The sequence below is a fragment of the Lissotriton vulgaris genome, chromosome 11 (genome assembly GCF_964263255.1).
Source record: "Lissotriton vulgaris chromosome 11, aLisVul1.2, whole genome shotgun sequence".
Classification (NCBI taxonomy): Eukaryota; Metazoa; Chordata; class Amphibia; order Caudata; family Salamandridae; genus Lissotriton; species Lissotriton vulgaris.
Genome location: NC_141699.1, coordinates 368361291 through 368375509, shown reverse-complemented (window position 1 = coordinate 368375509; position 14219 = coordinate 368361291). Strand labels below are relative to the sequence as shown.

Sequence of the window (14219 nt, the reverse complement as noted above, 5' to 3'; positions counted from 1 at the left end):
GGCAAAGGACGGCGAAAATTTGGAGCCCATGGCAACTCCACGTGTTTGTTTATACCAGTTCTTTTGAAACATGAAGAAATTGTTGTTCAGAATGAGGGTCATCATGGATATTAACATTTGGGTATGAGCCCACAGGGTTGCTGGTCTGTGGGACAGAACTCGTGTTATGGCTTCTAAACCTAAGACAGGATTGATGCTCGTGTACAGGGCAACTACGTCCATAGTCACTATGGTAGTGTTGGGTTGCCATTCTAGGTCACTGAGAACACTCAGTATATGTTTAGAGTCTTGAATGAATGAGGGTAAGTTCTTAACTAGTGGGCCTAGAAACAAATCCACATACTCTGCTAATTTCTCGGTTGGTCCCCCTATACCGGAGACAATGGGTCTGCCTGGTGGGAAGGGGAGATCTTTGTGAATTTTGGGGAGGGTGTACAGCCATGGAAATGTCGGTTTGTGTACCTTAAGGTACAGGTATTCTTCTTCATTCAGTAAGCCATCCTCTTTCCACTTATGTAGACGGTCGTTAATTGATGTAGTAAGAGTGCCCATTGGGTTGAGTGCAATCTGTTCATAACAAGAGGTGTCAGCAAGTTGGCTTAGTACTTCATTGTTATAATCGTCCGCATTCATGATCACAATATTACCTCCTTTATCCGCTTCGCGGATCACAATGGTGGAATTCTGTGTTAGTGCGGCGAGGGCAAAACGCTCTCCTTTGGTGAGGTTATCTTTAAAAGTGAATGTTGCATTGAGTTTTTTTGTATTGAGTTTGTTAATGTCATCAAGCACTCGCTTGTGGAAGTTGTCGATGTTGTTGCCACCTGGTAGTGTTGGAGTCCAAGTGGATCTATTTTTCAAACCACTGACAACCCCCAGATCTGTGTCTATGTTTAGTTCTTCTAAAAGTTGTCCCATCTCTAAGGGGCTGTCTTCACATTCAGTAATGGATAACAATAGGTGAATTGCTTGTATATCTTTTATTGTCGTCACATTGTCTGTCAATACATCAGGAATATTTCTAACGTTTCTAGTGTTTGTGGTTTTTCTTGCAAAGTATTTTTTCAATTTAAGGCTCCTTACAAATTTAAAGAGGTCTATTTTCGTTTGGCATGTGTCTCCTATTGAAAAGGGATTGAAATTCAAACCTTTGGAAAGGAGATTGGTCATATCGGGAGTGAGAGGAAAGGAAGAAAGGTTAACTACTTGGACTTCGTTGTGTCCGCTCCCTATTTCCTTGCTGTTCCTGACCTCAGTTTTTTTCTGTAATCTTCGTTTACCTCCCCTGCTGCCTCTATGGGTCTTTGATCTGTTGTGTCTCGCTGTGCGCCCGTCCTAATCTGGAATACCTGAAACCCTCCTAGTAGATCAACCACCTCCGACTGGAGACTCCATTTTTGATCAGCTAGGCATCGACAGCTGAGTTTGTCCGCCCTGGTTTTCAGAGAACCTGCCAGGTGTTGAACCACCAGGGTCATGCCCTGCTGTTCCAGCCAGGTCCAGAGACGTAGGGCCTCTTCACAAAGGGTTAAAAACCCCACACAGCCCTGCTTGTTGAATTGAATTGAATTGAATTGAAAGAAGTTTTTATAAAGCGCGATAGCTACCCGCAGGCGTCCTAGTGCTAATGATTAACAAGTGTGTATGAGGAGGAAACTGTGTTTATCTACTGAACAAGAGAGTTTTAATTTTTTTCCGAAAAGGAAGAAGATTGGGCTCTGAGCGGAGAGAGAGGGGAATGGAGTTCCAAAGTCTGTTCCAGTGCCACATGGTGCTCATGTTGTCCATGAACATTTGCACCATCTTCCCCTTGACCGAGGGAAGAAATCCTTGCAATGCTAGTCGGATAGCCTGAAGCTCCAACAAGTTGATGCGGAGTCCCAACTCAGCCGGAGACCAGAGTCCTCTGATCTCCACCTCCCTCATCTGGCAGCCCCGTCCCAGGAGTGACACATCTGTCACTACTGTGAGATCTGGTTGGGTAAGAGAGAAGGGTCCGCCTCTGACCCTTTTCGGTTTGTTAACCACTGTAGGAAAGTAGGGACTGCATTCATGGTTACTCCCACTTTTTTCTGGTGTCTGCATGTTTTCTGAACTAGTCTGACTGGGATACTGCTAATCAGGACCCCAGTCACTGTGCTTCCTCCCTAAATTTATCATGGTGAGTACTTCAGTACCTCCACAATTCGCTACTGGTGTGCCCCTGTAAGTTCCTAGTATATGGTACCAAGGAACACATGGCATAGGTACACCAGGGGTCAACCATGGGCTGCAGCATGTATTGTGCCACCCATGAGAGACCACTCATATTGTGACTACAGGCCTGCCATTGCAGCATGTGTAAGTTGGTTCTAGCACCACTTACAACAGATATAGGTTTCCTTATATCTGAGGTCACTACACTTAAAACCATTCGTCACCCCTTAGGCAGGCCTTTCAGTCGTGAAGGCAGGGTGCGGAATTATAAGTGTATGGGTGCCCCTGCATGAGCATGACACCCCTACAAACCCTGGAGTTGATTCTCCATGCTTTGTAAGTGCGGCCAGCCATTTTCATATACATAGTGGCCATCTGTCATTACGCAAAGGATAACTATGCAGTGGCTGTGCCGAATCTGGGCATGTTTGGACATGTTGAAATCATACCCAAACACAGTTAATGGTGTTGGAGGTATGATTCCATGCACTAGGGGCTCCTCCGGGACGCCCCCAGTACTCCCGATAAAAGCCTTTCAAGGTCTGCCAGCAAGCTAATGCAGCTGCCGAGCTCAGACATGATTCTGCCCTCCTGCTGCTGAGCTGAGCTCGAGCAAGGGAAGGTAGAACAAAATAGGTTGCCTGTCACAAGGAGGTGTGACCAACTCCCAGACAGCGCTTAGTGTATTGGGCTGGGATGAGGGCGCTTGCCAGTGCCACCAGACTGCTTTGAACATTAGGTGCCTGTTAGAAATAGGACTTCTAGTTGACTATGGTTTGCAAAACCCACAAGATGATGGACGGAATGTTGCACATTGGCAAAACGTTCACCCCCAGTCACAGATCTGGGTTTAATCCATTGTTATTTTGCTCACCACGCCACCCCAGTTCAGACATGGCCATATGCAAATCAGTCTTGACCCTGTGCCTCATGGGTACTGTCTAGCCCGAACTGCCAAGCCATGTCTTCCCTGGACCAGAATCAAGCATCCTAAGACCATTCTCTGGCTATCAGCCATCATCAGCCAGGATAGCTTGACTACAGTGGCGTAGTGAGCACGGGACCCACGTCTGGGCATACCCTTCCCACATAGAGCGAACAGCAAAACACACAAGATGATTGACGGAATGTTGCACATTGGCAAAACATTCAGCCCTACTCACAGATCTGGGTTAAATCCATTGTTATGTTGCTTACCACGCCACCCCAGTTCAGACATGGCCATATGCAAATCAGTTTTGACCCTGTGCCTCATGGGTACAGTCCTGCCCGAACTGCCAAGCCATGTCTTTCCTGGACCAGAATCAAGCATCCTAAGACCGGTTTCTGGCTATCAGCCGTCATCAGCCAGGATAGCTTGACTCCAGTGGTGTAGTGAGCACGGGACCCACGTCTGGGCATACCCTTCCCACATAGGGCGAACAGCAAAACACACAAGATGATGGACTGAATGTTGCACATTGGCAAAATATTCACCCCCAGTCAGAGATCTGTGTTTAATCCATCATTATTTTGCTCACCACGCCACCCCAGTTCAGACATGGCCATATGCAAATCAGTCTTGACCCTGTGCCTCATGGGTACTGTCTAGCCCGAACTGCCAAGCCATGTCTTCCCTGGACCAGAATCAAGCATCCTAAGACCATTTTCTGGCTATCAGCCATCATCAGCCAGGATAGCTTGACTACAGTGGCGTAGTGAGCACGGGACCCACGTCTGGGCATACCCTTCCCACATAGAGCGAACAGCAAAACACACAAGATGATTGACGGAATGTTGCACATTGGCAAAACATTCAGCCCTACTCACAGATCTGGGTTAAATCCATTGTTATGTTGCTTACCACGCCACCCCAGTTCAGACATGGCCATATGCAAATCAGTTTTGACCCTGTGCCTCATGGGTACAGTCCAGCCTGAACTGCCAAGCCATGTCTTCCCTGGACAAGAATCAAGCATCATAGGACCGGTTTCTGGCTAGCAGCCGTCATCAGCCACGATAGCTTGGCTCCAGTGGCGTAGGGCCCGATTCACAGAATGAACTTAAGACTCAATCCTAAACTTACTACTATTTTGGTATTCACAGAATGCACTTACTACTTTTGGCATTCACAGAATGCACTTACTACTTTTGGTATTCACAGAATGAACTTACTACTTTTGGTATTCACAGAAGTTAGGATTTTGTCTTAAGTCTGTCTTAAGTCTGTCTTAAGTTTGTCTTAAGTCTGTCTTAAGTCAAACTTAAGACAAAATCCTAACTTCTGTGAATACCAAAAGTAGTAAGTTCATTCTGTGAATGCCAAAAGTAGTAAGTGCATTCTGTGAATGCCAAAAGTAGTAAGTGCATTCTGTGAATACCAAAATAGTAGTAAATTTAGGATTGAGTCTTAAGTTCATTCTGTGAATCGGGCCCGTAGTGAGCACGGGACCCACGTCAGCGAAATGTGGTGAGCAAAATAACGATGAATTAAACCCAGATCTGTGACTAGGGGTGAATGTTTTGCCATTGTGTAACATTCCGCCCATCATTTTGTGTGTTTTGCTGTTCACCCTATGTGGAAAGGGTATGCCCAGACGTGGGTTTTCATGCTCACTACGCCACTGGAGTCAAGCTATCCTGGCTGATGAAGGCTGATAGCCAGAAACTGGTCCTAGGATGCTTTCGGTGGGGATCCACTTGTAGATCCTGCGGAGCATGTGGAGGGTGTTGAAGCAGGAGGATGAGACGGTGTTCACCTGCTTTGTTATGCAGAGGGTGGAGTCGAGGTTGCCCCTAGGTTGCGTACGTGGTGGGTGGGTGTTTGAGCTATTCCCAGTGCTGTCGGCCACCAGAAGTCATCCCAACCCGAGGGGGGTGGGTCAGAGGATAAGGACCTCCTTCTTGTCCGAGTTCAGCTTCAGTTTGCTGCTCTTAATCCATTCGGCGACGGCCTTCATTCCTTTGTGGAGGTTGGTTTTAGAGGTGTGGGGGTCCTTGGTGAGGGAGAGGATCCGCTGGGTGTAGTTGGCATAGGAGATGATGTTGAGGTTGTGCAGTCGGGTGACGTGGGCGAGCGGTGCCATGTAGATGTGAAACAGCGTTGGGCTGAGGGATGATCCCTGAGGTACGCCGCAGATGATTTTGGTGGCTTCAGGTCCGGAGGTGGGGGAGGCGGACGCTCTGTGTTCTGCCAGAGAGGAAGGAGGTGGTCCAGTCCAGGGCCTGGATCCCGGCATCGTGGAGGCGTGTTCGTAGTGTGTGGTGGCAGACCGCGTCGAAGGCAGCTGACAGAGTGGGCAGTTATAATCAAACTGCCCACTCTAGCCTATGGGGAACAGGTAACCTTGCAACAGTGAAAAAACAAAGTAGGCTGTAATTCACTATCAGGACATGCCGCACACACCAGAGCATCCTAGCTTTGACATACAATGTACCCTGCCCATGGTGGTACCTTGGGCCTAATTTAGGGGCGACTCACATGTGGAAAAGGGAAGGATTAGGGACTTGCAAGTGTGGGCACTTGCCAAGTCGACATGTCAGCCCCAGGCTGCACACAGGCTCTGCAATGGCAGGCCAGAGTCACACTCTCCGGGATGTTTGCTTGGGTGGCACAATCCAGTGCGGCAGCATTTGATTTATAGGCCCTGGCACTCACAGTGCACTTTACTAGGGACTGACACATAAATCAAAGACTCCTGCTGCTCCTGGTCTCACTGTTCTGCAAGTCTTCTTTGTCATCTCGGTCTGTGCTTCTTCCAGGATCTTCACCAGACCTGTAGGCATCCAGGACATCTGGAGTGATCTGCTTTGGAGTGAAGGAGTCACTCCACTGCATCTGCTGGCAACTGGTTTCGATTCTGGAAAAGGAGGTCACTGGACCACTCCAGGAGCCCAGAGTCCTCTTCGTTGCACTCGAGGTCCTCAGGACAATCAGGGAAGAGGCACAATAAGAAGAAGTCTAAGTGGACTTTAACTTCACCATGCCAGTCGAGGATTGATGAGACAAGAGAGGAACATCAACTTTCCTGTATGGTTCCTTGGAGCCAGGTGGGGCCCCAAGGTGCACCAGAGGGTTTGCCCTGCTCAAATACTCAGAGCATGGCCTCACAAAATTCTTTACTTTGAGCGGGCTCGCTCCCGATACTGGAAATGGGAGGAGGCTAACCGTGGAACCTGGCTCAGAAGAACCGTACCAGGAACGTTGATGTTCCTCCCTTGTCTCATCAATCCTCGACTGACAAGTTGAAGTCCACTTAGACTTCTTCTTCTTATTGTGCCTCTTCCCTGAGTGTCTAGAGGACCTCGAGGGGAACAAAGAGGACTTGGGGCTCCTAGAGTGGTCCCGTAACCTTTTCTTCCTCGATCAGAACAAGGTACTCGAGGAGTCATTCTCAATGGAGTTGACTGCTGGACCGCACGACTTCGAGTCGAGGTCGCGCTCGAGACATCATAAGCATACAAGGTGCGAGCCAGTAACCGACATAGCGCCGTGACAGGTGCCACATGGCTTAAACCTAACCGGCTGCCCTCTTTACCACCATAACATAAGAAGCTCCCTCTTCCGTAGCCACAGTAGTTGGAGAGGGTATACAAGTATCTGAGAGGTGCCCAGACCATTGGCCTCAGCAAGCTCCGCATACCAGTCCAAATCCTCAACAGGAGTGTCAAACTGCTGTTCTAAAGGGTCCACCAAAGACTCTTCTCCCATGCCAGAAACATCTTCTAAATGAACAGGCAACAACCTCGAGCGTCTGGGATTCGTCAGCACCTGAGTCGACATTGACTGACATCGATTCAACTCCAAGTTGTTGGAATCAGAATTGGCCTGGCACTGGCGGTGCTTGCAGCATCAACTTCAGGGGCAGCGCCGGGGAATGTCACGTTGGCACAACAGGCACAGACCTGGAATCGGATCCATGAAACTCCACAGCCGCCGACGCCGAAGCCATTGGGGCGGAGCCCGATAGAGCCTCCTTTAGCTCTGTGGGGCCCCAAGGTGCACCAGAGGGATTGGCCTGCTTAAATACTCAGCGCATGGCCATGCAAAATTCTTTCAATTGAGCAGGGTCGCTCCGGCTCCTGGAAATGAAGGGAGTCAGGGAGTTGCACCAGGCTCTGGAGAACCCTGCCTGGAAATTTGATGTTCCTCCCTTGTCTCATCAATCCTCGACAGACATGGTGAAGTTGAAGTCCACTTATACTTCTTTTTCTTTTTGTGCCTCGTCCCTGAGTGTCCCGAGGACCTCGAGAGCAATGAAGAGGACTCAGGGCTCCTGAAGTGGTCCTATGACCTTCTCCTCCTCGATCGAAACCAGGACCTCGAGAAGTCGCGCTCAATGGAGTCAACTGCTAGGCCGCATGCAGCTTTAGTGACAGCTCCCTCAGCCCATGCACAACTTCGAGCCGAGGTTGCCCTCGACACACCATAAGCTTACAAGGTGCGGGCAGGTAACTAAAATGGCACGGTGACAGGTGCCACACGGCTTAAACCCTACAAGGTGGGCGGCCATCAGTGAAGCTGTACACCATCACTGTGGGCCTCTGCCTTGGGTGGGTTTGAGCCACTGAGCTTGTGCTGAAGAAATGTGAAGGACTGAAGACTGGCAATTAGAACCTGAGTAAACAGTGACCGATTCCTCATTTGACAGGTGGGGAAACGTAATCTGCCTCTGAGCCTTATTCATGCTTCTATCTTAGTTCTGCTGGGGAACAGATCCAACTAGGGTCACCTTAGAAGAGAACCGTGATCAAGTATACCATACTGTAATTGACTTAATGTGACTGAATTGTGCAGTATTGAGTAGTGCTGTGCAATTAAAAAGTTTTATTTTTCCCAAAGACCAGCACTGGGCTGGACATTGAAGTTATTGTATCTGTTGGCTTATTGTTGAGTTCTGACCTCAGGTTCCCCAACACCAGCTACCTCAGAAGCCTGTAAGTGCTTACTCTCGCTACCCAGAGAGTCGAATGTGAGAAGCGTTGTTCTTACCCAGTTTGCAGAGCCATAGTAGGATGGACCCCACAAAACGAATGGTAAACAATCTCAACTACCACAGTTGGAGCCAGTGGCCCTTGTCTGTTCTGTGGATCATCTATAAAACACAGGCAAAGCAACAATAAAATCTCCAATCCCAAAACTTATATTTTTCTTTCTTTTTCCCTCGCAGGCTTTTTCTCACCTATACTATTCATTTCTTTGTATTTACTTCTACATTTCTTAAAACATTAGGCTAAAAAATACTACACTAATAGATGTATTAGTTCTCTCTTAAGTGACCTCCCTCTGCGCCACTAATGACTATGAGAGGGGTAATATTCCCCCTTAAAAATCAAGAGCCTCTTTTATGAGGATGTGCGTCACTTTTCCACTGCCGGTGCGTCACTTTTTGTGATGCACCAGTGGCGTAAAAAATGTGCCATGTTGCGCCATACTTACAAAGTGACGCATCTAGGTAGATGCGTCACTTTCTAAACCCCCGCGCCACATTATACCTGCCCCAGGTGCAATGTATGCAGGGTGGGCGTTTTGACACAAGAAAGGGTCATGGAAGTGACGCAGTGAAATCTATAAGATTTCACTGTGCCACTTCTAGAAAACAAATGAGTCAATTTCTTACGCCTGCCTCACAGCGGGCATAAGACTGACGCAGGCCCTTTCACATGGGGCTTGCCCCATGTGAAAGGACACATTGCTGGAGTTGCGTCACTTTTGTGACACAGTCCAGCAATGCGGCACTTTTGCGCCATACAGATACATCAGAAATACTGACGTCTCTGTAACTCCTTGCGCCATGATGCGTCATACTGTAAATATGACGCATCATTGGTGTCGCAAGGAGGGCGCAGTGAAAAGTGACGTCTCGCTGTTTTCACGCAGCGATGCATCACTTTTCATAAATGAGGCCCCATGTGTGCATTTAGCGTCTTTGAGTGCTTGGTGCTGTTGCAACTCTCTTATAGAGTTCAGTGACTGTGAGAAACTTTTTAATCTCCCAGAGAGTGAATTCACCTATGTACTCAAAATGCTAGAGTTTCATTTTTGGCCTTAGAATAAACTCGGTGTTGAGAAGGATGGCTCCCCTTTCAGGTAGCTCTCACATATACTTGAAGAGCCAGGGGGAGGTTCTACGTCACCCCCACTTCTTCGAACCAGAGTAAATCTCTCTATGCTCTTCCAAGCAGCCAATTCTTCCAGACAGCTGTGCAGGAGATTCTTCTGTTTCTTTCGCGCGACCTTCTACATATAACCAGACTGCCTGTGAGGAAGACTCAGTGGTCCCCTTTAGAGTTGACGTCAACAAGTGTTATCAGGTATCACTGTTCCTCAGTCTCCAACTCTTCCATGTTGCCCTCCTTGCACCAAGAGGTAAACAACCTTTACAATGAAACTTTTACAACACACTACCATTACGACGCAACTTTTACAACGCAAACCAATACAACGCATTGCGATGGGGGGCGCTCTAGGATAGGGAATAGGTTTAATGTACTATCCAACACCTTCCCTACTATCCACTGGGACTGGAGTTGGAATAGTAAATTAAACTATTCACTATCCAGCGCCCCAAAGCACTATGCGTTGTAAAGGCATGCGTTGTAAAAATCGCGTTGTAAAGGCATGCGTGGTAAAAGCATGCATTGTAACATCATACATCCGCACCAAGAATGTCTTGATGCTACCTGAGGCCTCGACATATGGATGACATCTTCGTCTTACTCCTATCTTGCCCTGTGAAAAAAAAGTTTTTGTATATATCATCGTCTTGCCTTCTTGGACGGTCACTGAAGCCAGTCGGGGTGAGAGAAATGGGCAGCTCAGGTGTATCCAAGCCGGCAGGTAGGGAGTCTTAAGCCCCCAGCCGGCAGGTAGGCCAAGCATGTTGCTTGTATAGATGCATTTTGGCCAAGGGGCCGATGGTGTCAAGTGTGCTTGTTCAATATTTGTTGATATCGTAGACTCAACCAGTAGGATAGTGTGGGATCTGGTTATTTAGCAGTGTAAATAGCACTGGCCTCTCCTGGTGCTTCTTTCCTACAGGACAATCCTACATTTACCAGATCTTGGTACCACAGTATTTATATCCTAAACATGGGACATCTTAGAGGTCAAAATGGCATTATCATACAAGAGGAACTGCTACAAGCCACTCCGTTGGTGAAGCGTTTGCTCAACAACAGTGCACTTGAGACACAACTCCAAGCACCATCATGGCACAACACAGATTTGTACTCAACCATCTCAACAGTAAATTCATTCAGTTATACTGACAGATCTACCCTCTCATCAATGGGCATATCAACTATCCTGAAGCACCTAACTTAAACCCACTTTGCCTACATGGCCATGCACAATATGTATCAAAAGCACACGATTGGCAACTGTTTCACTGTAGGTCCATTTAAGAGATCAAGGGGCATATTATCAAGGAAAGGCAATAAAAATATTGTCACTTTAGCTGCAGAAAACTGTCGCTAAAGCAGCGATAATGGGCTTGATAATATGCCCTTGAGAATTCCAATAGAAGACCATGTTCTGGTGTGAACATGGGCTTCTATTGGAATTCTCAAGGGCATATTATCAAACCCATTATCGCCGCTTTAGCGACAGTTTTCTGCTGCTAAAGCGGCGATAATTTTATCGCCGTTCCTTGATAATATGCCCCGTAGGGAGTTGGTGGTATAAGTAGATTGTTTTACAAGGTTTGTAGATTTATGTAGCATTTTGTCCCTTGAACAGAAATATTATTTCATACATTCCACTCCGCTGCTTACAAACTCCAATGTCGTCATCTCCAGTAGAGCCACCTCGACCACCGGGTGGCGTTGGAGAACCACTGATGTGAAATAGTGTTGCATAGTCTGATGTTTCGAACGACATTCATGAGGAAAAGAGTCTGAGGAAAATGTACACATCACAAAATCATACAACAGAAATCAGGAAGCTCCAAAATACTTCATGCACAACGTTTTAAGCAGCTCCAAACGATATGCTGCTTAGAACACAAATGCTAGGGGATTTCGCTATTACCTAGTGGTAACGGGCATGCTACTGATGTACATGATCCATAATTAATCTCTAAACTGATGGTACAGGCCTATGCCAAGCCCCTTGAGCTACCTGAGTGTCACTTTTTTTTAGATACTCCAATGCGCAGTGTGCTGGCCCATATTTACAAGGCCACAAAAAGTCACCCTGCATGGCAATTTATGTCCTTGTAAATATGGCCCACTTTCACACATTACTCTGTATGAAAGGGACATTCCATGGGTGTTGCTGTGGGTGTTCCCATGCAACACCTATGGATTCAGGCTCATTCCCAGATTTATAAGGTTTTGTAAACCTAGGAATGCGTCAGATTCTAACGCCTCCCCAGGGGAGGCATCAAAAGGAGAAATAAAGGCATTCTGTAGCACACATAGGAGGAAAATGCCATCAATTTTTGTTTTTGTGCAGGACGGTGTTCCTTCCTGCATAAAAGCAATCATCACTGCAACGCAGTCAACCTATAGTTTACCGGCACAGAGGAAAGCACAGGGATGCATCGTATTGTAAATACAATGCATCTGTGCACTTTCCTAATGGTGCAGAAGATGGCTTACAGTGCTGTGCTGTGTCATTGTCCTGTAAGTATGCCCCTTAGTTCTAAAGAGTACAGCCCTTTACAAAGGACATGTGTAGGAGCATACTAAATACAAGGGGGCACTTTTACAACAAAATGGTGCAGCACTGCGCCGCAAGCAATTTTGCTGTGCTGAGCTGTGCAATTTTCTAAGTACAGGAATGCACCATATTTACTACAATACGGCACATTCTTGCACCTCTCCCTCCACCAGCATAAAAAAAGCAGCCCAGCGCCAGTGCAGGCACTCATTGCAGGGATGATTGTTGTTGAGCAGGAAGGGCAACCTTCCTGCACACAAACATTCATCAAGAGGGTTTTGCTCCTTCTAGTTGTGCTGCAGAATGCAGCACATATAGAAAGGGCAAAAAACGAGGAGAGATATAAGTATCTCTCCTCGTTGCACCACTCTTCCACTTCCACTGGGGAAGCGTACCTTTTTGGAGCTGCCTCAGTTTTACAAATCCTTGTAAATCTGGAACAGTGTCAAAAAGCACAGGGTGTTGCATGGGAACGCCCCAGCACCACCCATTGCATGCCCTTTTGCAGTAAAAACGGCTCCGAGGAGGACCATATTTACAAGGCAGCATTAAGCCTTGCAAAGTGGGTTAGCACCACCTTGTAAATATGGAGGAGGACACAGCGCCATGGAGTATCGCAAAACGTGATGCTCCAGGGGCACAATGCTCTTGTAAATATGCCCCAGGGTGCTGCCCACAGAGCAATACAACAGTACAGTGTGTTCGGTTCTGTTGAAGCAAGATTATACGGAACACAGGAGAATATTAACAAGAAAATGTTGGAGCGTGGAGCTGTACCAAATTTGGCAGTGCCGCACTTTGACATTTTCAAAATGCATGGAGGCGCTGTATTCACTAGAATATGTCGCACCCGTGTGTTTTCCCTAGCACCTGCGCTAAATTGATCTGCCTAGGGCCAGCACAGGCCCCCTTGCACCATAGTGCAAGGGTGCTTGCGGTACAGGAAATTATTGCATATGTGCACAGCAACACCCATTGCACGCCCCTTTCAGGCTAAGAAATACATGTAAAGTGCCCTTATTTACAAGACAGCGTACACATGGAGAAGGTTATATCGCCACCGGAACGTCGCTCAAAGTGACGTTCTGGTGGTGCTATCCCCTTGTAAATATGCCACACCATGTCATCAGGCGTTGACTGGAACATGTAACGGGGCCAGTGCTAGACAGTACAATGTACAGTTACTTTTTACATATTTACTCTACACATCAGTTTAATATAAGGCACACATACATTTGTTCAGAATCGGACAACTGGTTTAAACTTTTAATTTGGCATAAAGACAGGTCACGTTTGTAAAAATAATGACCTGCATTTCTCTACTTGTCACACTGATTAAATGCTCACAATATTTAGCATGGCTACCTGATCGCTTCTTAAATATTGAATGATTTGGAAGTCCCCCAGTGAAACTCATTATGCGTTTGAAAGTGTAGGATGACTGAACGCTTAAACAGGAAAACTCGATTATGATATTGTAAAAAATGAGTTGAATGTACTTCAATGACAGAACGGCGGTAGAATGGCCGATATCTTTTGGGTTTCAGTACTGGAATGGCAAGGAGTGCTGCTGCTGCGTGTCAAAACTGAGGCGCATCAGTACAGATGTGCGGTAGCACCAGTACTGGAACGGCAGGGGTGGGGTAGGTCGGATCGGGGTGCACCGACAGGGCCGTGAGTAGATCCCAGTATCGGAATATATCGGTAGCTGCAGATCAGGACCGAGGAGCATTGTCAGACCTTTGTGCTGATCTGGGAACTACCAGTACTGGGATACCAGGCGCTGCGGGTCATGCTCAAGGAACATCAGCGTCGCTGCATGTCCATCCCAGAGTGCAACTGACGGGGTTACGAAAGGTCATTTTGTAGAGCGCTGTGCGGGTCCCAGTTATGGAGTAGTGGGGTCATTTCCGGGCAGTATTCAGGTACCTTACCGATCTGTACAGGTGTCAGGAACTGCTGTGTGTGCACCTCAGCTATGGAATAGCAGTGGATACCAAATGTCAGGATTGTGGTGTATTAACAACACTGGGCAGTATTGCATGGCTTCTAAGTACAGCTTACTACTTTAGAGACATTTCCTGTCTGAAATTGATCTTTATTTACCCTTTCACGTAGATGTCGCTCATCTTAGTTCCAGTATAGTTTGTGTCCTGTAGAACTACATCCTCTGTGTTCCAGACAATGACACGTAGCTCGTAGCTGCAGGAAAAATAGACAGACACTAGGGGTAAGTAAAAGTAAGAAGGGTAACATCTGGAGGAATTCAAAGCATGCTGACACATTACTAGGATGCTGGGAGTTTGGACATGTCCGAGGAATGAAGGAAAGTAATCCCAGTACAATCCAAGTACTATTTCCAACACTGGGATTGGTGTTT

The 14219-nt window shown here is 47.1% G+C and overlaps 1 protein-coding gene across 1 annotated transcript in view; it reads right to left on the bottom strand.

Moving 5' to 3' along the window:
* The window catches only part of LOC147679786 (myoferlin-like), a 3853508-nt gene that overhangs the window by 870894 nt on the left and 2968395 nt on the right, over positions 1 to 14219 (bottom strand). Inside the window, exon 25 of the mRNA XM_086943347.1 lies at positions 13946 to 14041. Within this exon, the coding sequence (XP_086799473.1) occupies positions 13946 to 14041 (96 nt within the window). The remainder of the gene's footprint in view (positions 1 to 13945; positions 14042 to 14219) is intronic.